Source organism: Leptinotarsa decemlineata, unplaced genomic scaffold, assembly GCF_025532065.1.
Source record: "Leptinotarsa decemlineata unplaced genomic scaffold, Ldec_3_MD MMD2_tig00003348_RagTag_RagTag, whole genome shotgun sequence".
NCBI classification, from domain to species: Eukaryota; Metazoa; Arthropoda; class Insecta; order Coleoptera; family Chrysomelidae; genus Leptinotarsa; species Leptinotarsa decemlineata.
In genome coordinates, this window is record NW_027412588.1 from 158054 (window position 1) to 185458 (window position 27405).

The 27405-nt window shown below is 35.7% G+C and overlaps 1 protein-coding gene across 2 annotated transcripts in view; it reads right to left on the minus strand.

The window, feature by feature from the left end:
- LOC111508878 (L-asparaginase) overlaps nt 1–27405 on the minus strand; it is a 137655-nt gene that overhangs the window by 84330 nt on the left and 25920 nt on the right. For both annotated transcript variants that reach the window (XM_074178061.1, XM_074178060.1), the window contains exon 2: nt 16273–16393. In XM_074178061.1, coding sequence (XP_074034162.1) covers nt 16273–16393 — 121 coding nt within the window. The remainder of the gene's footprint in view (nt 1–16272; nt 16394–27405) is intronic.

Below are 27405 nucleotides of genomic sequence, written 5' to 3' on the forward strand. Positions count from 1 at the left end.
TACTATTGATGACACTGTGGGTCTCATCGAGAGTTCAGGTTTGTGTACTTTAGGCAAAGAGTAAAATCTAGGAGTTACTGCATTATAAATGATCAGCTTCTTGGCTGTATTTTCACTTCTTAATCTTAGAAACTATTTTGTTTGCTTTTCATAATATTTGGTGTCACTAAGTATTTCAGCACTTTCAGTGGAGTAATCATCTTTGAACATTATGCCACATTGCCTTCATCACTTCTTACTACATAGATTTCAGGGTATTGTTTTGAAAAGGATTTGCATTGGTCAAAAGTTTTTATTTAAAAATGGTAAATATCTGAATTTTTATTAAAAAAATTTGTGATGATATTTGTACATTGAGCACGATAAATATCCTGGACAGTTTTGTCAATATTGAAAAGTATATTTTCCAAATCTGCAAAAAGGTTAGAAAGTTTGATTTCTTTTGTTAAAGGACAAATTTCCAATTTTATACCAAGAGCCAGAAAACGTTTAATATCCGAAGGTATTTCAACGTTTGTGGGGTTCTTTATTTATTTTTCTTGTATTTTATTGATAGAAATTCATTATTTTGAGGATTATCAAATTTGTTTCTGCTATTTTGTTTTATTTGATAAATTTTTTTTGTAAAATATTTATTTTAAGCCTTTGTTCACATTCTTCAGAAGTGGTGGCCGGCAAAGCGGCAGTAATATTCGCTTTGGGTCGTTTGAACCTCTTTCTGAATTTGTGATTTCACTGAAGGTGATTTTGATTTCTAAGTTTGAAATGTTTGTCCTCAACCTGTGATTGAAATTCTGCACGGATCATCCAGTTGTTCCTCCTCGGTGTAGTAATATTGTCACGTTACCAATACCATTAGTTACGTGATTTGGAAATATGTGGTAACTTCTGTTCATTAGTACACATTTTATGATATAGGGTTAGACGGAGAGAGTGAGGTTAGAATGGAAGATTGTAACATGGTAACATGGTGGCTGGATGTAAAACAAGACAGAAAAATAAACTGTATTTATAAAAGTAATGTTTAATCTTGGTTTTCATTATTCGAGTAACGAATTGAACATGATGGCAGGGTGAAACCGATGTAAATACAGTCAAAAAAGAAATCTGTTGGTGTGCAGACCAACAAGTACGGTGATTTACGGGGCTGTGCGATATGCCGGGTGGTGAGGCAAACACTAGTCGCGGGGTATCGTCGGGAAGCAACAATAAGGCACTACTCACACGGGGATACTGAAATCTGCGATACTCAGAGATTTGGATACTGAGAGACCTGGATACTCCGATACTGGGAGACTCAAGTTGCCTGTCATCCTCACACAGTCGCGACTCGGGTTGCTAGTATTTAGTTCCCTTCAAGCTGCCGAAGAGGTGTGTTGTTGTCGTGATATTGTTCTTGCTTTATAATATGACTAGTGATTCAAGTAGTGATGAGGACATCATCATCCATTATTACAACCGATACAGGAAAAGGAAAGTGAGAAAGATGTGGTTACACCCCTACATAGAGAAGAGCATGAATTGCCGATTATTCGTTGCTGCAAAAGAATTACAGGAATCAGATTCGAAGTTCCTCGCATTGTACAGAATGAGAAAAAAGACTTACCAAAAACTGATGCAGCTTATTGCTCCAGCTATTCATTATACCAACACAAACATGCGAGAATGTGTGAGCCCTGAGGAACGAGTTCTTATTACATTGAGGTAAGTGAAAGTTACAAATTACGAGGAATGTTATTTATTCAATAGCTACATCGTATTATAGTTATTATTTAACAATGTACATGTTTTTATTATTTTCTCTTGCAATTTTTGGGAAATATAAACACATCAATTTGAAGGGTCTAATACCTCGCGGACTACGTCATAGTATTGTTGGGAAGTAGCCAGTCCTATCTCCTCCATCGTTGCTGTTTGTATCGTTTGCGAAGTGTGCATGGGTACCGAGGAACATGGAGAGGAAGAATATGAATAGGGTGAAGAAAAACCCATTAGAGACTGGTCCTGTGTTGACCTCAGCTCATCAATGAGGTGTAGGACTCTACGTCTAAAACCCCTCATTTGGATTTCTGTCAGTGGCTCGATTTCGGAAAGTAAGCTATCAAGAAATAGTTTTTTTGCATCAGAATGTCTTGCGTGATTGTCAAGTTTTCGCCTTTTGGCGTCCATATAATCTTTGAATGACTTGTCAACATCTGTGAGCGTCTGTTGTTTACGTTTATTTTTAAACGCCGGAGTGCTCACAGAGTCAGTCGTTGAAGGTGTACAATGAGGTTTAATTAGTGGAGGAGAAGCACACCGACTGTAGGAAAGAGGGGGTGGGGGTGGAGGTGGTGAGTGTGAATCTTCTTCCTCTTCAGACAATTGGTGTTGCTGAGATGGGTGTTCAGACAACTGTTGAGACACGTCAGATCTAGATGGTGGTACAGTGGGTACTTCAGGCAAATTTCCTTCAGGCTTCCCCACTGTTCGTATATAGGGAAGTGTAAACTGCATCGCCTCTGACGCAGTTTACACTCTGTTTCCTGAACCTGACGGTGGTGGCTTCAAGCGGCATACAAAAACTGATCGCAGGTTTTTCCACTTCTCCTTGCACTCTGCAACTGAACAAAAATTTAAAAAATGAGGACTGCCGAAAAATATTAGAACATAAATAACCAATAAGAATAACATGCTGAAAGTATTATTTTATCTTATGTAACTACAGATACGTGAACATTATTATCGATATCTTGCAGGTATCTGGCTACAGGGTGTACTTTTACATCGCTGGCATTGTACTTTGCGCGAGGACAGAGCACCGTTATATACATCGTACGTGAAACTACCCAACTCATTTGGCTAGTATTGAATCACACCTACATGCCAATTCCAAACGAAGAGCAATGGAAAACAATTGCTCAACGTTTCTACACACTGTAGAATTTACCTAATTGCTTGGGAGCAGTGGATGGGAAGCACATCCGCATCGAAAAATTACCTGGGACAGGTTCTACCAATTTCAACTATAAACAGTATCATTCCATTGTACTACTGGCATGTAGTGATGCCGATGGTTTTTTAACCACCATTGAAACTGGTTATAGCGATGGAGGAATATTTCGTGCATCAGTTACTAAACAGTGGATTACAAGTGGCCTATCACACTTGCCATCACCTTCAAGACTACCTGATGATGAAAATGAGTGTGACTTGCCGTACTACTTTGTTGGTGATGAAGCATTTCCATTAGCAAGGTACCCGATGCGGCCCTACCCTCAAAGAACTCTTGATAACACAAAAAGAATTTTTAACTACAGACTGAGTAGAGGAAGGAAATGTGTGGAATGCGTTTTTGGAATGATGACAAAAAAATTTCAAGTCTTGAGCAGTTCTATTCGTTCCCGAACCACGCAGAGAGTCGTTGACATAATTAAATCAGTTTGCATTCTGCATAATTTCATTCGTAGATGTGAAGGTATTCAATATCATAGTGATGAACCACAACAAAACTTCACCACTTCTACTACTCTTGTCCCTTCAAGGAGAGACATTATACTGCATTCTCGGTCCACTGCTTATGATGTGAGGAATTATTTAGCAAACTATTTTCTAACGCCACGTGCTTCCCTCCCATGGCAATGGAAATTTTTAATTGTTTGAATGTGCATCATTTTACTCTTCATCTCATTTCATGAGAGGAATTTCATTATATTCTCTAAAGTACCTAAAATAATATACCTATATTGTTCTATGGGTTCATAAAATACATGTATTCATTTTAACAAAAAGGTGGAACTTACTTGATAGATTAACATTCTTGGCTACTTCATTCCACGCCTTTTCCGTAACATCTTTTCTGGAATATTCTTTCAGTCTATAATTATAAAGCACAGGAAACTTCTCCACTTCGCCGACAAACTTTACGTTGAACGCTTGCTCGTTCATCGCGATCACGCAACTGAGGGACTAGAAGACTGGCAAGCCGAGTCGCCGTGTCTCTGCGTCGCGACGTTGCCAAGTCTTCGATACTGGAATTTCCCCATCTGAGCAGCAACGTATAAAAACACTTGCTGGGTCTCCGAGTCACTGCGTATCTTAGTCGTTTCGCGACTTGAATATCCCCGTGTGAGTAGTGCCTAACTGTTTACGGTTGAATGTACAACCTCCTGAGAAACTCAATTTTTTGCGGTTCCGGCCACAGTGGAAAAAACGTTTTGAAAGATATTTGGTGGTCTCGGGTCTCAAGCAAAAGACTGACACTGAGATAATAGCCATTTTGATGTACGTTATGGGCGAATAAAGTGAACAAATTAGTTTGCAGTGGGCACAGAAACCAACAACATATGCAGGGGCACCGAAAGCATTTGATGATCATTTTTTCCTAAAGAGGAACATCATATTCGAAATATACAAGTTTATCACACGTATACAACAGACAGATGGGTCAGTGGACAGTTTCATAACAGCATTGCATGTGCTGTCGGAGTTTTGTGAGTATGGAAACTTGCGAAATGAGCTCATCAGGGATCGTATAGTCGTAGGCATGCAGGATAAAAAAACGAGTGAAAGACTTCAGCTTCAATCGAATCTGACCTTGATGATGCTGTCACAATGGCTAGACAATCGGAAATGTTGTCTCAACAAGGTGCTGTTTGACGTTGTGGGTCAGGTGCAGAAGTCATGGCTATGGGTCGTGATAATATTGAAAAATTTCCTGGGAATTCGAAGGCCAAAATTATGCAGGAAATCACACTGTGAAACAACAAAGGGAGGCAGCATGTTATTTTTGCGAGACATACGGGGCAAGTGTCCAGCCAAGAAGGCGAAATGTTCGAGATGCAATAAAATAGGTCCAATGACCTATTTTATTGCATTGTACCAATGCACATTGTGCCAATGCACAAGGTGTGCAAAACTAAATCGATTAAGGCCATAAAGCGTCAGGTTCCAAGCTGAGCAAAATGAGGAAGAGTCCAGAACATTTTTTAGGACTCACGATAGGTTAAAATCATAATATTCAAACTAATATTTCTCAGTGGTTTTGCATGTTAGATGTATAGGGGTTTGAAACTATAATACGATTTTTGATCGATTCTGGAACTGATGTTACATGTTAACCAGAGAAAATGTTGACAGAAAGTCTTTTCAACAGGTTAAAGCCTGTAAATGAAGTGATATCAGGGCCGGATGGTAAAAATTTGAAAGTACAAGGTCAACTGAAATTGAAAATGTCTCATAGGGATAAACATGTTTAGATACATATATTTCAGAGAATTCACAACTCCATTATTGGGAAGGCCGGGAATCGTACACTTAAACATTTTGAAATTTGCTGGAAATTTGAATTTAGAAAAATCAAAGGTATCTGCATTCTCTGAGTATCCGGGCTTGTTTGGCAACATGGGAGACGCGACAAAGGGACGCAAATTATTATTCCCCCTATGTTGCAGAAACAAGTTTTGGATTACTTGCATTTAGGTCATCAAGGAATATCTAAGTGTAGAGAGAGGGCAAAGATGTCAGTCTGGTGAGTGGGGCTATCGACTCAGTTGGAGAACATGATCTGTAATTGTCCGAATTGCGTTGAGGAAAGAATCAACTTTAAACAACCATTTCTGAAAGATGCTATTGCCACCAGAGCATGGTAAAAGGTAGCAATGGATATGTTTAAGTGTATCGATGTCTGGTATCATTATAACTGATTATTTTTCAAGATATTTTGAGATAATTCCTTTAAAAGAAATGACCCAAAAGGTCATTATATCAAAATGTAAGAAAGAATTTGCACGATTTGGTATTCCCGAATCGTTTAGAACCGATAATGGTCCGCAGTTTCAGTCGGAGTTAAAAAAATTTGCACATGAGCTAAATTTTAAACATGTCACATCAAGTCCGTATTTTGCTCAGTCGAATGGGGAGGCGGAAGCCGCGTAAATTAAGAACTAATTTACCTATATTGCCAAGTAAACTAGATGAATTAGTGGATACTAAATCTTCGATTGAAACTAAGGAAAGAAGCAAACATAAACTTAAATGTGATTTTGATAAAAGGCACAAGACTAAAGAATTGTCAGAGCTTTTTCCTGGTGATAGTGTTTGGATCACTGATTTGTGATGTTACGGAAAAGTGGTTAAAAATTAGATGAATCACGATCTTATCTTATTGGAACGAGTGGGGGGAATTTTCGGCAAAATCGTTGGTTTTTGGTATTACCACCATATGCACAGTTTCAACCTTTTGACATTCAGACCCAAACAACATTAAGTCAGACCCAAACAACATTTCCAGAACCGGTGCCCAGTAGTTCTTTACACTCAGATGTAAACTTAGGTAGAAGTGATAATAGTTCTAGTGAGTGCACTAATGAATTCGTGGAGTCAAAGGTGGAAAGTGCGTGTGAAATTAGTCCGGTTAGGAATAAACAAAAACCTGAAAGTCGATTAAATAATCGGCCAGAGCGAATTAGAACTAAACCCAAGTGGTTGGTTGATTATGTAAATTAGGTAGAACTGAAATGTATATTCAGCTTTAAGTTTAAAAGGGGATAGATGTTAGAACGGAAGATTGTAACATGGTAACATGGTGGCTGGATGTAAAACAAGACAGAAAAATAAACTGTATCTATAAAAGTATTATTTAATCTTGGTCTTCATTATTCGGGTAACGAATAAAACACATTTCAGCAAAAACAGCTTTCTGTTTTTCATTGACGTCAACTTGATGTTCGTTTTTTGCCCATATTTTCATGTTTTTAACGTTTGTAGACCAAACTGCTGTCGGATGTTAGTCAATGTTCAAACGTATTAGTGTTTTTTTACATAATTTTAATAATTTTTTCATTTAACATTTTTGACCCTCGGGTCGAATGGTAATCTGAAAGTGAATATTGTTCATTCCTTGTTATTTTGGAATTGTAAACTTTCACGTTATTGGTATTTATTAACGATGGGTATATCTGTAATGAGGGTTGAATTGCAGTTATGAACCTACATAGCACAACGTACCCAAGGTGACATTGAGGGAGCGTTTCGAGTTTGACTTCGAACTACCTTGACCTACCTACGTCAAACAGCGACGCAAGCAAGGTGGCTTTGAGATGGTGTTTTAGGTTTGACATTGAATGACCTTCATTGTTGATGCGGCTATTTCTAATATTTGAGGATTCGACGATCTTCAGCTGTATGGACGAAGAGGCTTTTGGAGTGGGTTTCCAGTTTGAATTTGAGTGACCTTTTTCAATATCATATGCCATTGCTGAAGTGAATCACGACGCAGGCACGTATAGAGCTAGTGGAGTGATGATGGTGTGGGGTGCTACCACGATCACAACCGACTCATAAAGTCGAGTTGCGATCCTGAACATCACTCAGTATAAGAGAGCACATCAAGATGGATTCCGAAAAAATCGCAGCTGTATTATTTTATAATTGAATTATCACGTTTATTTTCAATTTCATGATCAAATTTGTACACAATTGAACTATCTACAATTTAGACTTTGATCAATTTTTTCGTGGAATTGATAGTTTTGATTCAAACCCGAGACAAGGAAGGGGTAAAATCTTATAATCACATGTATCATCATGATTGAAGTTGTATGAAATTGAATTTCCTACAATTTGGGTTTCAATCAATTTTTTCGTAGGATCGATATTTTTTCGATTTGATCCCGAGAAAAGGATGGAGTAAAATCTTATCATTGTATTATCAAGTTCATTTTCAATTTCACTAGGAAAATCATTATAATTCAAGTTGTATGATTTTGAATTTCTAACAATTTTGGTTTCAATAAATTTTTTCGTAGGATCGATATTTTTTCGATTTGATCCTGAGAAAAGAATGAAATAAAATCTTATCATTATATTATCAAGTTTATTTCAATTTCATCTCATCATACTTTTATTCTCAGGGCGTCGTTTTCAACGGATTTCATTCCTATCCACTATCTTGTATAATTAAACCATAACACTCATATTCACGTTGACTCCTCGAAAAACTGATTGATTACTGGCAGATTTTTCTCGATATAGCCACTACCTGGAACCATGAAAAACTTAATGGTGAAAACCGCATTTCGATATCTATCATCGTTTCTGAGTTACAGGTTTTTTGAAAATGTGCATCTTCAAAAAGTTTCAATAGAGCTCAAAATTACCTTTCCAAAAATGCAGCAGACTTGATGTTGTGCTAGACTTGTAGTAGGTACCAAATGTTGAGAAAGCTTTTCACAGCACTATTTAAAATAAATAAATATACTTTATTTAGTACTGATAAATGGAACTTCAACAATAATAATAATAATAATGATAAAGCAAAGCTTTGCATTACTGCCGCTTCCAATCCGTATCTAGAATTGGTCGTCAAATTGAAAATGAGATCTTTCAACCTTCCCCAGAGGATAAAAGTCCATCGGCGTTAGGTCGGAACACAATCAGTCGCATCTATTGCTAGTAATAATAACAACAATAGTCGAGATTCATGGTGTTTGTGTCATTATCCAAGCTCGCTTCTTAACTTCAAAGGGAATTATTTCGAGCTCACATATATTTTGAAAAAATGTATGAGGGAAATCATTTTGATAATTTTTGACTGCTACTAAGAGTCTAAAGTGTATTTTTCCAAATGAATATAGTTTCATGTATCAGAAGAGTGAATTATTTTAGATATTATTTGAATGCCGATTGAAATCTGATTATTTGGGGGAATATTATTGAAATCTGAAGTGAATTATTTGTTATATTTTATTTGAATTGTGTTATTGTCATAGTGGATCATATGCTATCATCGATGCCGCTTGAAGTGAACTTTTCCAAATGTTTTTTCATAATTTATTCCTGATAAAGGCATTTGATAGCAGCGTCCTATATCTAGCATTCATTCAAAGAGAGTCACTTCATTTGTACTGAGAATAATCTTATAATTTGTTTCGTAATCATTTCATACGATTCAGCTCTTTGAAAATCTACTTTCTTTAGATTGGTAAGTCACACCTCTGGTATGTGAAATGAAAGAAGAATAATTTTTCTGCATTGTTTATTCAAAGATTACTATATTATACCAGCATTCTTAAGCTCAGTAATAATCATAGTAATTTCTCCATCATGAGGGCCATATGCTTCAATCAAATATCTTATAGTGATATTTATTTACTGTCCACTGTATTGAATGCGATTTTACTACCTTAGTCTCCTTTGGTTCGAAGCGACAACTGTGGTACCCAATGCAAAACTAATCCGACTTAAAATACTCTACCCATTGGTCCCTCTCGAGAGCCGAAAGGGTAAGGTTGCTGGACTCCAAGCCTGAACGACACGAAGATGACTTTCCACTTAAAATACTCCTACTTTCAATCATCTGAAGAACTATGGAGACTACTGAAGAACTCAAAAGCCTCTTCACTCACATGATGTCGCGATTATTGTCGTATACATTTTGCTGGCGTACCACATCTGATCGTTATCTCGAATAATGAGAATGATTTCAGGACTCAAATTTGGAAATAATTCTGAAACTGGCTAATGAATAATTTCTGTCACATTCACCCAAAATGTGAATCATACTTACTATTTTTTCAGTAGACAATTTCATATCGAAAAATAAAAAAGTAGATTTCAATTATAAATTCACCTGCTACTTGTGTCTGTACAGGTTATTTTGTGATTAATTGCGAAATCATGTTTGTCGGTAATTTTTATAACTGTGAAGTCTGAAAATTTGATCGAATTGTAAATATTTTTTGAATTGAGTTAATGTATTGGAGAGATGACTGTAATTGTCCAAGCTATAATATCTCTAACATATCTGAACCAAAAAGTTTTTTGTAAATTGAACATTTGTGGATAGTTTTTTAGAAGTTGCCCATGAAAATTCCAGTAAGGAATTCACTCACTTGATTCGACCGCCGTGTTGGTTGGTGATTCAAGCCCCAGGCTGAACGATCGATTTTTACTTGATATCGTCCAACCCGTGTTAGGAATCACACGTCAATAGGTAGGAACTCATTAGTCCTTAGCTCGCACAAGTTTCGAGTTCTGAGGGTTGTCGTTCATAGGGGTGCCATAGTTGGTTAACGGAAAAACAGATTTTGAACAGATTTTTTTTTATTCTATACAGGCCGTTTCTTTTATTATGTGGTAACATTGCTATATTCTAAACCGTAACAAATACGAAAACGATTAAATGCGAAAAAAGGTAACTGTCATCGGGAACAATACAATGGTCCAAGAAACTTTTCGGGGACTCTCGCCCTTCTCGAGTTATACGGTGAAAACAAAAAATGCTGTTTTTCGTTTTTTTCGAACGGAATTGTTATTTCGCAGAATATCAAAAAATGGAAAACGAAAAATGTTATTGTATTCGAAGTGTAATAATAAATATTCGATGTAATAATAAATATTCGATGTGTACCTATCCTTTTCATTACAGATATTGATAGCAATAAATTCACAATCCAAGGGTATATTAACACTAGGTATATTCATAGATATCAAAGGAGCGTTTGATAAAACAATCTTTCCAAAAATTACCCAGCAACTACAATCCAGGAATGTACCCCTGGTGGAAGAAAAATTGATACTCATGATGCTCTCTATAGAGTAATAAGTATCAATGTAGAAGATATCACAGTGAAAGGACTGGTCATGAGGAGATGTCCACAGGGAGGGGCCTTATCACAGTTCTGGTTACCCTGATTGATCACCTCAATAATAATGGATTCTACACAATTGCATATGCAGATGACATAGTTATCTTGCAGACCGGCGAATTTGTGAACACACTGTGCGATAGAGCACAGGATGGTCCTTTTCACCAGGAAAAGAAATTTATCGGGCTTATACCTCCCGAAAACTTCAAAAGCAGACTGAACTTCTCTGAAGAGGTGAAATACCTTGGTACCATTCTCAACAGGAAGCTAACATGGAACTCTCACCTACAGAGTAGAGCAAAAAAAGCATATGTGGCTCATGAGCAATGTCGGAGGACAGTGGGGCGCGCATGGGGTCTTTCACTCCGTGTGGTCACCTGGATCTACACTGCAATAATAAGACCTTTGTTAACGTACGGAGCCATTCCATGACCATGATACGATTGCGCACGGCTGGTGTGAACTTCGAAATAAGAATCGGTCAATTGAGGCTGGGCCTATGGCGGGAAGCGCTTACTGCGCAACCTCTGCTGTAGGCAACCGATGATGCAGTTGAACCCAGGTTTTTATTTAATAAACCCTACAAAATACAAATAAAATAGAACACAGAGTCAGATGCTACAAATGCAATACGCATATATACAGACGGCTCAAAAACCAAAGAAGGCTTAGGATGTGGAGTGTACTCCAGATTACTAAGCCTAAGGATTAGGTGGGTAATGGGAAAAAATTACCAGCGTGGTCCAAACAGAACTGGCTGGTATCCCAATAGCCACAAAAGGAATAACCAGAAAATGAATTTCTGGCAAAAACATAACAACCTGCGCTGACAGCAGACAAGCCCTATTAACCTTGAACAGACAACGTGTAACCTCATGGCTAGTACTAGAGTGTCACCAAGATTTAGCCAAAGCCTCGGTAGATAATAACATTATCCTGAGGTGGGTTAAAGGGCACGACAGGAGTAAAAGTAATTGCATTGCCGATTCTTTAGTCAAGGAAGCGGCTGGACTGAGAATTTAAGGACCAAGTGGCACCTACGGCCTCATGACTTCGACACTTGCGGAACTAGCCAAATGTTACACCCATGCTCAATCTCTAAAGAGATGGGATGGAATCAAAGGATGCAATCTTGCCAGGATCACCTTGGGCGACCCTGGGAAGCTGGCGCCGAAGAAATATCTGGCGATGACCAGAAAAAATCTACGCTTAACAGTAGGATTTCTGACTGCCCACGGTCAACTAAGGAAACCCCTTCATAATAGGGGGCTAGTGGACACACCTCTATGCAGGATGTGTGAACAGGAAGATGAAACTGTCAGGCATGCCCTATGCGAGAGCCCGGAGTTATCGTCAATAAGAGAGTGTATGTTTGAAGGTGATTGACAATGTTTCATGATGAATTTCACTAGTTCGGACTTCCATTGTCTACTATATAAAATGATTTGAAATCCCTGAAACAACTAAAAAAGGAAAATTAAAAATGAGATAGCTGAAAATAACAATTATATTAACCAAAATAAACCTGAAATGAAATAATAGTGAAATAAAATACAAGTAAAAATAGAACAATTGAATAAATAAAAATAAAGAAATGAAAAAAGAAAGAAAATAAAAAGTGAAGAGATTCCAAGTCACGTTAGTTCACGATGTTTCGATTGTTAGTATCTACAATCGTCTTCGGGTGATGACTGGACTGATTCTTCCGAGAGATGACTATTTATAGGTCGTTCGAGTACTTTCACTTATCCCCGCTTTCCATTTTCCGCTTCACTGGTTCCGTGGGAGATGACCGTTTTGGCGGGAGTTGGCCATTTTTCGCTTGATGATGGGTTTCCATATGTTGCGTATTTCTATGCTGGCTTGGCTGAATACGTTGTTGGACAACATGTATGCGGCTTCCTTGAATTTTCCCCTAAACCAATGTTCCTCTCTGTGCAAGATCTCAGCTTGGGACCACTCGATGTTGTGTTGATGGGTCCAAACATGGTCTGCTATTCCTGATTTGCTGGTTTCCCCTCGCTGTGTGTGTTTCTTGAGCTCGGCAATGCGAGCATTCAATGGCCTCTTAGTTTCACCAATATAGGATTTTCCGCACTCACAGGGTATCCGGCGATGGTAGAAAAGACTTTGGCTAGAAGACAACAGGAGCCTCGCAAGGAAGAGAAGCCGTCACAACCAGTGCTTGCACTTCCCTACATCAGAGGATTATTGGAGAGAATAAGAAGAATTGGTTCCAAGTACAACATCAGAAACTGCTTCAGATCCGGTCACACTATCCGTAGCAGCCTCACGAAAACCAGGCCACCAAACGCGGACTGCGATTCCAAGAATTGCATTTACCGGATACCCTGTGAGTGCGGAAAATCCTATATTGGTGAAACTAAGAGGCCATTGAATGTTCGCATTACCGAGCACAAGAAACACACACAGCGAGGGGAAACCAGCAAATCAGGAATAGCAGACCATGTTTGGACCCATCAACACAACATCGAGTGGTCCCAAGCTGAGATCTTGCACAGAGAGGAACATTGGTTTAGAAGAAAATTCAAGGAAGCCGCATACATGTTGTCCAACAACGTATTCAGCCAAGCCAGCGTAGAAATACGCAACATTTGGAAACCCATCATCAAGCGAAAAATGGCCAACTCCCGCCAAAACGGTCATCTCCCACGGAACCAGTGAAGCGGAAAATGGAAACCGGGGATAAGTGAAAGTACTCGAACGACCTATAAATAGTCATCTCTCGGAGGAATCAGTCTAGTCATCACCCGAAGAAGATTGTAGATACTAACAATCGAAACGTCGTGAACTAACGTGACTTGGAATCTCTTCACTTTTTATTTTCTTTCTTTTTTCATTTCTTTATTTTTATTTATTCAATTGTTCTATTTTTACTTGTATTTTATTTCACTATTATTTCATTTCAGGTTTATTTTGGCTAATATAATTATTATTTTCAGCTATCTCATTTTCAATTCTTCTTTTTTAGTTGTTTCAGGGATTTCAAATCATTTTATATAGTAGACAATGGAAGTCCGAACTAGTGAAAGAGAGTGTATGTTTGGCGAGTCTTGGCTTACACCTGTCAATATAAAGGAGATGTCTCCCAGTGACCTGTCCACCTTCCTGGAAAGGACAGGATGGATGATGACCAGGAGAACAACTCCTCGGGAGGATGAACAATAGGTCACATGTGACCTAAGTGCTGTGGGCTTACAATCACCCGCCCTACTCTACAGATACAAACAGATCACATTTGATATTTTTATAGTGTTTCATTTGAAATAACCACTATCATCAGTGACAACAATCAAACAATTAAATACTCGAAATGACGACCTCTTTGTTGGATGCACATAAATTATCGGTCCAGACAATTTCTGTGGCAATTTTCGAGCATAATAGGTGTAAAACTTCATCCTTCATGTATCCCCAGACTAAAAAATGTAAAGAAGTAAGATCTGGGGATTGAGCTGACCAGTTAATTAATCCATTGTTTCCAATCCATTTTTTGGGGAATATTGCATCTAAATGTTCCCTTACAATAGTAAGGGAATAGTATAGGGAGGAGCGCCGTCCTGTTGAAAATATTGCATTTTATGACGGATATTCAGTGGCAATTCATATAAGTAGCCCATCGAATTCATTTCATTGAATAGAAAATGATGATACATTTCACTATTGAAATGATCATCGTAAAAGAAATGGCCAAGGATGTTTGTTCCCACAATTCACAACCAAACATTTATTCCGAAATTGGTTTCCCTATGTGAATACTCCACCTATAATGGATATTTCTGTTAAACCAACCATTTTTGGTGTATTTGGATTCGTTTGTTCATATTTTTTTTTTACAAATATTTTCATTTTTCCTATTTCTACGTCTTAACCACTTCGCAAATCGTACTCTCCTTTCGTAATCCCTTTCATTGTGGTGATGAACTTTGCGTATCCAGTAGCATTTACATTTGTTTTTTTTTTTTCAAAATAGTTCTGGTGGATTTTACAGAAATCTCCATTTCGTGGGCGGTTTCTCGTAAAGAATAATCTTGATTAGCATAATTTTTGTAACTGTTTTCACTGTGTACATTTGCATGTGGTGATATTTGTGCACCCATAACACTTATTTGATTCCTCACACATTTTCTTGTTTTCTGACTGTCAAATGCACCATAGTCCCTCAAAATTTTTTTTAATCGTCTAAACATTTGGATGTTCGGAATACGACGATTCGGATATAGCTCAAAATATATATTTCTTGCCAAAAGAGGATTTCTATTTGATTTTGCATCATTTGCATCATCATTTGAATACGTTCATAAACGTCTGATAGTTCTCAACAGATATCAAAATGTATTCATTTTTCCTGCCATAGAAACCAAGCAAAGCCACGCGTTTAGGATGGTAAATGAATTGAGATCCTATTTGATCATACCAAGTTATATAACAATCGATTTTTGACCAAAAACTGATATTTTCGTTACTTTCAGAATTGAGAATTATAAAAATATCAGGAATTATAATCGACTAGGAAAAAATAAGCCTTGAAAGAAGGATTACGGCAATACAAAAATTTCCAAAACGAAAAAGTACTAATTTTCATTAGGGTACCCACCTGTCGAATGTATTAGGTTGTCTGGATTATATTTCGAAGAAATCGAAACAATTTATCGCATTATTAATATCTATAATATTTAAGAAAAAAATTTGATGTTGAGACTGAACGTTTTATCGAATATTTATTATTACATCGTCATAGTACACTTTGAATACAATAACATTCTCTTTTTCCATTTTTTGATAGTCTCCGAAATAAAAATTCTATTCCAGCATTTTTGGTTTTCTCCGTATAACTCGTAAATTTTCTTCGACCATTGTATTGTTCCCGATGACAGTTATTTCTTTTCCCATTTAGTCGTCTTCGTATCTGTTACGGTTCAGAATATAGCAATGCTACCACATGAGAAAAAAAACGGTATGGTGCTATCGAACCCCAAATGATTTTGGTGTAGCCCTGTTGACAATAATAAAATGATATTCGAAAAAATATATGGGTTTGTATGATTTTTAAGTAGCATTTTATCTATGAGCCAATATGAAACTTCTGGAAGAATGCTTGGGAATGATTTTTTGACATTGAAATAAATATATTTTTGGATTCAGTTGAAAGTTCAAAATGGTATAGATTATTTTTCATCGGTTCATGCTAGTTTTGAATACTGAATAGAACTGAGAGGTTGGTGTAGATGGTGAGTTGGTCGGTAATTTATTACGGCTCCCTTAGGGAGCCTGTTGATAAAATGAAGTTATTGACGTATACTTCACTGACAATATCACTTGCACTATTTGAGTACGTTGGGGTTTGAATGGCCAGTTTTCATGCTTAGCAATTCACAAATAATTATAATATTTCATTTATGATTTGTGTATATCATCAACCTGGATGGTATCAGAACTAGAATAAATAATAATATCCCCTTAATGCACACCAACTAGATGAAAGTATTTTTGTGTTTAAGTAGAATTGAATTGATTTAAGCATTTTGGTAATTTTTTAAAATTCATTCCAAAGGAAAACTATAAAATATATGAAGATTTTTATTAATTCACCCACATGCATATAGTATGAAAAGATACTCACGAGGGTAACACAAGTTCATTTTCTTTACAGTCTCTGAAATATTTACTCGCATGTAAGGGATCATGCATTTCAGAATCCTCCTTAAGTTTTTGAAGGAAAGTATTTGGAACTGGAATGAAAACTGAAAAATAAAAAAATTGCTTACATAGTTATTGCATTGGAATAGTGATAGATTAGCTTTAAGAAGTTAATGCTAATTTCTGTAGTATTTTACAATGTGCATTATTTATAGGGTTTACAGAAGTGACTGATGGCTTCAGTTTTGGTGATATCGAATATGCTTTGAAACCTTCTTGGAAGCATGTGAATTATCAACTAAATTGACTGACATACAAACTAGTTCATTACACTAGAACATTATTTTTATTGTGCATTCGGAAATTTTGAAACATATGCGAGAACATCGTTCACTATTAAATATTTAAAACTGAAAATGTCAGAAATTCACGAAACATTAGGAACTTGATCAGTTGAAATGCAAAGTCATCAAATAAAATGAGGAAAGGCAGAACACAACAATAATTTTTCTTCTGAATGAGTTCCTAAATTCATCCTTTGGACTAGATTGCCCACTCTTGTACTCCTTCTGACTGGATACGTTACTTAATCTCTGAACAGTCATTTTGTATTTGGAGTATTTAAAGATTTTGAATTAACATTTTGGGTATGCAGTTCGAATCGGCAGTTGTCTATTTGGAGTTTGAGTTAAACCCCTCTGAGAGAAAAACAGGGAGAAAAAGATATCAGTTGAAAAATCATCATTGAGTATATCAGTTTTTGTTGTCTGTTCCATATGTTGTCTAAATTTTCACTTATATTTTTTATAAAATCATATGTACATTCAAAATACACGTATTACCTAATGGAACCATAATACAGGTGATATCAACGTTTGCCTGAGTTATTTGAATTCAAGAGAACATACGATAAAATTCACGTTAGAAAAGGAAGTTCATATTTAACTTCTTTTTCTCGATGTTATGATGAAAAAATCAATAAATACTCTTCATACGGATGTTTATCGAAAGAAAACTCATGCTTATAGATATCTCCACTATAAAACTAAAGCTAGCGTCAAAAAAGGTAAAGTTAGATATTTGTATGATAGAACAATATAGTTCATAATATGAAAGGAGAAAAAACTACCATTAATACAATTTTAGAGCAAAACGCATATCCTGAGCAATTTGTGAGAAGAGTTCTCAATGGTTGGTAAAAGTAATATACAACATATACAAATCCTACAATCACCACAAACCCAACCACAATACACACAACTAACATCATACCTTATATTTCCGGTTTGTCTGACAACTACTGAGAAGAATTGGTTATAGTTATGATGTAAGAACTATTAAACTTCACCTGAAAATACGGTTGAAAAAGCTTAAGATTGTTCATGTGGAAAAAGTTTCATAGGTGAAACTTCAAAACTCTTAGATGTGGGAAAAAATAAAAATGATGAATATATAAGGAGAAAACAGATGGCAGGATCGGGGATAGCGGAGAATATTCTGAAATGAACTATTGATTACGCTATAGAATGAAGTGGAACAATAATTATCATGAAAAAAGAGATGTTGAAAACGGAAGGGGTTATATTTTTAGGAGTGATTAATTTTTGGGAAAGAAAGTTTTTGGCTTTCTACTACTCCATCTTGATACAAAAAAGTATGAGGGAATCTTCCAAAAAAAGAAGGAAGTAATCAATTTGAAGATAAGTAACTCTATACATGGATGTGTAGATCATACAAAGAAGTAAATTTCAGACACAAACTGAAAGAAAGTCCTCCTGAAACAGCTACTTTCATATAAATATTGAATTACACGAAATAAAAAAATTCTTTCGAAACGAATACTTCTATATGAACACTGAATTATACAGAAAATACTTTTCTCTACTCCGTTTGCATTTCAAATATCATTTACATGAGTTCTACTTTAAAGTAGAACTCATTGCATGATCTACACATCCATGTATAGAGTTACTTATTTTCAAGAAGATTCCCTCATCCTTTTTTTATCAAGATGGAGTAGTAGAAAGCTAAAAACTTTCTTTCCCAAAAAGTATTGGTAATAACTGCCATTGCGATGGTTAACGTAAAATATCATTTTATTGTAAAATATCATTTCATTCATAAAGATCGAGATCGATCACTTGGTTCTTCGGTGCCGATATTTTTCCAGTTGAAAAAGCCGCTTAAACTACTTTATGACTGTCGGACCTTCCAGCGTCGTTGTGGTCATGTTCAAGTTGGGCTAGACTAAACAAATGAATATAGTGCATCCTGTCGATGAACATACGCTTGGGAAGGTTGAAAAACGCTGAGATGAGGTTTTCGTGGCTAGCGTTGCTGACGCGAGAGCATGGAAGTTTTTTTGGGGAGATACAAAAAGTCGGTCACCGGAGTCCGTCGAGACGAGATCGGGGGTCTCATCCCTCAGCCTTCGAGCCTGAGGAAGGTGGCCTAAATAGGGGAGTTATTTTGCGAAATTTAAGGAAAATCGATAGTGAAATCATAAATCGGTATTGGATACAGGGGAGTTTAAAATAAAAGTGTTGGTGTTGAAGACAAACCGGGTCAACGGAACTTAAGGTTGGCATGAACCACCCAAAGAAGCGTTATGTGAGTCTTTTTTCTTTTACTAACCAGTTGATATTGAGAGAAAGTACACATATACATATACAAATTGAGGGATACGAAATGAAATCAGCTTTTTCCCGAAAAATGATGCAGCATGAATGAGTCAGTATCTACACAAAAAACGATATGGATGCGGAGAGTGTAGAGAGTATTGTCAGAAAAAGTATTGAAGGTCATTTGGAATGTGGAAGTGTAGCAATTAGGAAAATGAAAATTGTAAATGCATTTTTTACAGAACTGGTTCAGGATCATTCGATATTTTCATTGAGAACATGGAAGAAATAATCGATTTAGTTCATCAAAAATTCAATACATTTAAGGTTATACTATGTGCAGTTTAATATCAACTTGCTTGAAGACAACGTACAAACTAAGGTATTTTTAGAGTTACTCATCACTTACAACATAACACAAACTATTTTTGAACCAACCAGAGTAACAAATATTTCATCTACTCTATTAGATAACATTTTTGTAAATTTTGATGACTATGGAAAAAGCATGGTTTTGAATACTGCATTATCTGATCACTATGGACAAATGATAACACTTTCCAGAAAAAAACTAAAGCAAATGAAATAAAATGGATCAACAAAATAATATTCTCAAAAAATAAAATTATTCAGTTCAAACAGGATTTCGCTGGAGTTAATTGGGAAAGTGTAACACAGAGTACAGATGTAAATATAGCATACAGCTGTTTTTTGAATATTTTCAGTAGAATAATAAACCTGATCTTTGTGGAAAAAAGTTTAATGAAACTAGGCCCAATTCATGGGTAACAAGAGGTATAAAAAAATCTTGCTTTAGAAAACGTGCATTATACAAAAAGAAGACACTAGGGCTGATAAGTACTCAGTATTTCAAAAAGTATTGTTCCGTTCTCTGTAAAGTTATTGCAGCTGCTAAAAAAATGTCCAACACTGAATGAATGAAAACTGAAAATAAAACCAACGCTATATGGTCATTAATAAAAAAAATACCAAAATCCAACTGCCACAAAAACAATATCCTAGAAAGTTTTGCAAAAAAATATAAATATTCACAAACCATAGTAAATCAAATCAATATGTATTTAAGTGAAGTTTGCCCTGACGTAAATGAACCAGATAGCCCAGATTATACAAAAATAAAAGAATGTGATGATGTTTTTTTCTTTAAACCTACCACTCCGCTTGAAATAATGGAATGTATTAAACAATCTGCTGGTATCATAGCGGATATCATAGCCTATCCTTTGACTTGTATTATAAATTTATGTTTCTCACAAGCAGTATTCCCAGAAGTACTAAAAGGGCATTATTAAAGCTAAATTTAAAAAAGGAAACACAGATGAAGAAAGTAACTACAGACCAATATCATTGTTGCCAATGATATTGGCAGTAAAATTTTTGAAAAACTCATGAACAGACGTTTACTTAAGTTTTTAGATGATAATGTGTTGTTGGCAGAAGAACAAAATGGATTCCGTAAAGGTAAATCAACCATACAAGCAATATATCAATCCATTGAAAAAATTTTACATCATTTGAACAAAGATGATTGTACTGTAACTTTGTGTATTGACCTGTCAAAAGCATTTGACAGTGTCAGCCATGAAATTTTATGCAACAAACTTGTAAATATGGAATAAAAGGCACATCTTTGGACTTAATCAAATCCTATTTGACAAACAGAGAACATTTTATTGAAAATGACATCTCGGGGATAATTAAATCAGAATCAATTGTGATAAAAGCGGGTGTGCCACAGGGATCCATCCTAGGCCCATTATTATATATATTGTACACAAATGAAATACCAAATGTAGTTAATGAAGATATTGTATTATATGCTGATGATAAATCGGTCATCGTAAAAGAAAATAACTCTCAGTCGATCATGATAGAGATAACAAATGTGCTAGATGTATTAAACAATTTCCTCACAGCAAATGACCTACTAATTAATATTGACAAAACTCAAATAATTCATTTCGCAAATAGATCCTTGCCAGAGTTGAATACCTATGAATATAATAATCAAAATATAAACATATGCAATCAGGTAACATTATTGGGACTCTTGATATATATAAGATTGGACTGGAAAAATCACATAGCCTACTTATCAAAAAATATTGCAAAATATTGCTATGCATTGAGAATACTGTCGAAACATGTCTCAACCGAAGACGCCCTCTCTGCATACCATGCTTATATGGAATATAAGCATGGTATGGAATTATATTCTGGGAAAACTGCTAATATCTCTAGGATACTCATACTACAAAAAAAATGTATCAGATATATCTATAAGATGAAAAAAACCGATAGCAGCAGAGAAGCTTTTATTAGAAGCAAAATATTAACTATGATAAATCTCTATATACAGGGTGTTAATCAAGTATGTACCATAAATTCAACAGACGATTCTTTAGGTAATTTTAAGACGAAATATTCATATAAACATGGGTCCGCAAATCCTTCGTTCTCAAGATACAGGGTGTTTAAATAAAAATAAAAAAAAGTTATTCGTAAATATCTCATATATCCTTTACCTAATTTTGTTGTAAGTTGGCAATGGTATTTAAAACATTGAAGGAACTAATTAGAATGAACGTAATTCAATTTATTGAGTCCAGTGGCGTTTCGAGCGGGATGTGAAGGAATATTTTTTACTTAAAAATGTACGCCACTGACTTTTGTGCAATTTTTATTATTTCTTTGGATTGAGCAATTAGGAATACAACTTTTTTGTCTCGTGAATTTTTTTCGTATCTCGCTTAGTTTTTGAGAAAAAAGTCGACCTAATTGCATATCTCTGGACCTCACAAGGAATAATACAAGGAATTGAATGTTTCTTTCGGAAATTATTATTTTTACAATTTTTCATTACTAATTATGTAACAATAACAACAAATATTAAATAACATTAACATCTAGACCAACGAATTGCACTAAATTAAGTGTTGGAAATGGCCTCCTTCGGCTTCAATACAAGCGTCTAGCAAAGTTAAGTAACTTTGAAGTCGAAAACCGTTTTTAAAAACAATTTATTTTACTCAAAATTACAATATAAAATTTCTAGAGAACTTCTCACATCGAGATCTGCAAAAAGAAATGAATAAAAAGTTATGATCATAATCGTTTCTGGATCTGGGGTGGGAATCTGCAAGCACTGCATTTCCTTGGATAGTCTGCAAAATCTTTTCACATAACTCCTCCCTCCTCAGGAGAAAACAATACGGATAAAGGGTTGTTTTCTTTAGGGTCCTTCTGTCGGTTGGTATTGCGATGGCCATTTTTCTTTTTCATCCAAAACCAAAGTATGGCGAATCCGGTAAGGAGTAGAACGTATATAGTTACACCGGGTATATTCCAAATTGCTGGGTGTATGTATTAATTGGTTAAGGTATGGCGTATGGCTTCTGTTTGAAGTTCTCGTATGGATTGGAAATTGATTGACTTCAGTATCAATGGCTTATTTTCGTGTTGGTCACCATTAGATTTGGAAGCCACATTCCATCTCAGTTTGGGAAGAATAAGTGGGTTTCCCAAAATAGTTTCTTCTTCGTTTTTATAGGTGAAGTTTTTCACAACAACACTGCAGCCTTCTGGGATTTTTAGAAGAGTATTTGTTTCGATTCTGTGTACACTTCTTTTCTCGCAATCCGCTTGGGCTATAACGGATTCACTGGATGGCAGGATTAGGAGAAATCGGTCATTGATTTCTTCTATTATGGGGTGATTCAGAATGGCTTCATTCTTCAGGCAATTGGGTTTTTTGTCCTTCATCAGAGCAATAATACAGGTGTCGATTATAGTTTCGTCATGATGTTGGCACAAAAACACACCATCTATTTGAGGGCATGGTGTATCTTCAAACTGGTGATATTCGGTACCGAGTATGAGGAAAGGTTTATAGGGGGTGATGATTGTATTTTGGTATGGTAAACTAATAAGATTATAGGTTCGGAAATCGTCTTCTAGGCAAATTGGTATATGTATTGCAAAAATAATTTTGTATTTCTCAATTTTTACTTGAGTTCCTGCCAGCTGGTAATAAAGGTATGCATTTTGAGTTTTGAGGATCTTTTTATGACCATAGATATTGGCCATGTGTTCGATAGCACTTACTAAATCGTTAAGTGGAATTACTGAAGGATGGAGATAACCTAAGTTGGCAAACATGATTGCATTTTCTAAATTGTCAAGAAATGTTATCAAACTTTAGCAATTTTCTATTATTTGGCTAAAGGCCCCCAAGGATGCAAAATGTGAATATAAATTATTAGTTCGGTTATTGAGCTCTTCTCTTAGTTGGTTGAGTTCATCTCTCAATAGGATTTGATTATCTTGAAGTTCGGTTATGGTTTCATTGTAGTTTTTGATCAGTTTTTGATTAAGAGAAGTCTGTAGTTTAATTTGATGATTGAGAAAATTTTGATTTCAAATAGTGTTTCAATTTTTGAATCGTATTTAATTTCGTCGTCATGGTCTAACGTTCCAAAAAGCCATTTACTTGCTATGCCTAGACCATTAATTAGTCCGCGTTTTTTGCGATTATTTGAAATTATATTACTCAATTCAGTTTTTGGTTAGGAAATATTTAGCTTGATTAAACGAATCATTCAGAATGATCTGGTCCTTTTCCAATTCAGTTTTATTATTGATCGATATTATTAGTCTCTCGTAGAAAAATTCAATATTTCTGAGTTGCATTTCTAAGAGAGGGGTTTCAATATAATGTAAAAATGTATGTTTTGTTTAAATGATTCTTGATTTTCCGAGTTCTAATCGTAAGAGTGGATTGTCGAGTTGTTGGATTTTAATTTCTTGGCTGGTTATTACCTGGGTCATCACGAGAAGTCGAAGAGATACTATTAGGATCGGTATGGTCCGTTCTGTCATCCTGTAAAGAACGTCGAGAGTGAATAGGTGGTTTTCTTATTTTTGATTTATGAATTATTGCTCCTGTTGTTGTTTTAATTTTGTCCTAGGTCTTTCGAAACTCGTTTTTTAATGTGTCTAGGTTTAGCTTTGTTACGAGCAGCTTCGCGATTTTGCACAAATATATCTTGATTTTCTGTGAACTCTACAGGGTCTTCACGAGTCTCGTTTCTTTTATCGATGACACGTTCTTTATTATTTTGACAACGTTTCTGGATGTTCTCGTAGAGTGTAACCAACCTACTTTTCCTGTCATTTATGAAGTTATTGATTATGTGTTCGTCCGTTGAGTCAAAAGGGTCTAGTGATTTTGTATTACCCAAGACTACATCGTAAGGGGAGTATTTTGTCACGGAATGGATTGACGAATTGTACCCTATAATCGCTAGTTGGACTAGTTGTTTTTATGGGTGTGTTGGGATGTTGTAGTTTCAGGACGCGAGTATTTTCAAGAAGAGGTAGGTGAAATCTTTCAACAGGGCTATTACTGTTCGAATTTCGTGGGGTAGTAACATGAAATTGAATTTTGTGAAGTTTGCAAAATTCCATAAGGAGTTCTGATTTGAATTCGGTTCCACTATTACAAGTAATGGAACATGGTACGGCAAAATGAGTGATGAAAAGGTATAGTTCTTTTATTACGTTCACGGTGTTGACGCTATTTAAGATGTATGCTTGTCCGTACTTAGAGAAGGAATCGAAGATTGTTAGAAATTTCGTCTGTAGAATCTGAAATACATCAATATGTATCATTTCGAAGGGTTTAGTGGGTGTGAGAGTGATGGAGTATTTTATTTTCGAAGGGTGTCTATCATATTTGGCTTGTTGGCAGATATCACAAGCATGTATATACCGGATGATATCCGTTTTCATATTCGGCCAATAATATTTATTTCCTCATGCTTGGAATATTTCGTTTAGGCCGCGGTGACAAGATTTACTCTCATGGTGGTATTTCAAATTTCTTTCTATCTCATCTGAGTTTGTTAGGTCTTTGACGAATTTCTTTGAAATAACCAAATGATAGGAATGATTTTTAAATGTATTTTGAAGAGTTCTTACAAGCGTTGGAATAAAATGTTCGATTGATTCTTTGACATAAATACAGAATAATTTTTTCGGGTCAATATAATTTTTGAAGGTGTCAATAATTTCTTTCTAGAAGTTTTTGGTGAAGTTTAATGTCAATCGAGATTTTGAAATGAAAGGTTTGCTTTTTATCATATAGAAAGCTTTGGAATCGATTTTTCTTATTATTATTTGATTATTATATGAATTTGTGACACTTTCAGTATACGGTATTTCGAGAACAGGATTCTCTGCATTTGAATGGACCGTTTCGTCAGTGGTAACCTCCTGCTCAACGGGGTTGCATCAGCATTTGTGTTTTGTTTGCCACTTTTATAATGGATGTCATAATCGTACTCTTCCAACTTGAGCCTCCAACGAATAAGTTTTGAATTGGGATCTTTAAGACTAAACAACCATTTGAGTGGTTTATGGTCGCTTATAATGTTGAATTTCCTTCCAAATAGGTATGGGCGGAAGTATTTGGCAGCCCAAACAATAGCTAAAAGTTCCTTTTCAATTGTGCTGTAATTTATCTCAGATGGGTTGAGTGTTCTTGAGGCATAAGCTATTGGTAGGTCGTTTCCGATTTTTCCTTGGCTTAAAACTGCTCCAATTGCGAAGTTTGATGCGTCGGTCGTAAGATTAAATGGTTTGGAAAAATCTGGGTACTGAAGTATTGGGTCATTAGTCAAGATAGTTTTGCAAAGTTCGAAGGTTTCCAAAAATTCAGGATTGTGTTCGATTTTTTCACCTTTTTTCAAACATTTTGTGAATGGTTTAGTGATTTTGGCAAAGTTTTTGATGAATCTCCTGTAGTAGCCTAAAAGTCCGAGAAAGGATTCAATTTCTTTTGCAGTTTTTGGCAAGGGGAATTTTTTTATGGCTTCTATTTTCTTCGGATTCGGTTTTAGTCCATTTGGAGTATGTAATCACTCCAAATGGACTAAAACCGAATCTATTTTCTTCGGATTCGGTTTTAGTCCATTTGGAGTGATTACATGTCCAAGGAATTCCACATCCTTGCGGAGAAATTCAGATTTAGCTGAATCTTCAGTTTGGTTTCTCTGAGACGTTGGAATACTAGTTTGAGGTTTGCGATATGTTCTTCGAGGCTGGAACTGAAAATAATAATGTCGTCCATGTAAACTAAGCAGACTTTTCCTTGAAGATTTCTTAGGACGTCATCCATCACACGTTGAAATGTAGATGGGGCGTTCCTCAAACCAAAAGGCATGCGCAGATGCTCGTATTGACCTTGCTCAACGCTGAAAGCAGTTTTCGAAACTGAGTTGGGGTCCATTTCAATCTGGTGAAAGCCAGATGCCAAATCTAGTGTGAAAAAATATTGGTAGCGTCCAAGTTTGTCCAGAATGTCATTAATGTTAGGTAAGGGATACCGGTCTTCAATAGTTTTTTCATTCACTTTCCTGTAGTCTACCACAATTCGCCACTTTTGTTTACCACTTGCGTCTGTCTTTTTCGGGACTTCCCAAATTGGACTACTCCATGGGCTCTGACTGGATCGTATTATTCCGTCTTCCAGCATTCTTGAAATTTGCTTCTGCACCTTTTCTTTATGAATAAAGGGGTACCGATATGATTTCGAATGGACCGGGACTTCGTCCGTTGTTTTAATTTCATGTTTAACTTGATTTATAAAGGAAAGTTTCTCATTGCTTTTATGAAAAATATCAGTGTATTCTTTACATAGCCTAATAATTGCTTGTTTTTCTTTTAAATTCAAGTGATCGACCCTAATTAGATGTTCTATATTTTGTTTTAAAGTGATTTTAGAATTTTCAGGCAAAACATTTTCAACGTGAAAAAATTCAAATTTTTCTTTGAGACACCCTGTTAAAGGAATTACTTCAATAGGTGTTTTTATTACTATGGTAACTCGTGTATCAGTGTTGTTTATAATTTCTGTCTTTGCAAATCCGTGTTTCGCAGTAGATAAGGTTTCCGGTAAATAAAGAGTGTCAAGTTTCATCTCGGGTATAATGACATCGCCCTCATAGAAATTAACAGGAATTTTAATAGCCGCGATTTCATGTGAATCCATTAAGATTGTGAAATGTTGTCTATTCAACTTATAAAAAATTGGAATGCATAGATTTTCATTAATAAGTAGGTTTCTTTCAAAATCAATAGAAAATTTCAAATTTCAAATATCGTTAAGGCCAAGTAACCCATCAAATTGATTATGAAATTGAAATAATATGAAATTTATTTTATTGGAAGATTTAAATTCAGGAAAGGCCGGTATTTCGGCTCTAAATAAGAATTCTTTCTTTTGGTTGGATTTTGGTATATAAATTCTGGAAAATATTTTTCTGCAATGGCTGGATTTAATATGGAGTTCATACTACCGGTGTCTATTAGTAATTTGATAGGCGGATTTTTAATTTCAATGAACGGTGGGTCAGTTGAGTGGGCATCCGAGAAAATCTCGTTTATACAGGGGGATCGGTTTGAGAGGTTGACCA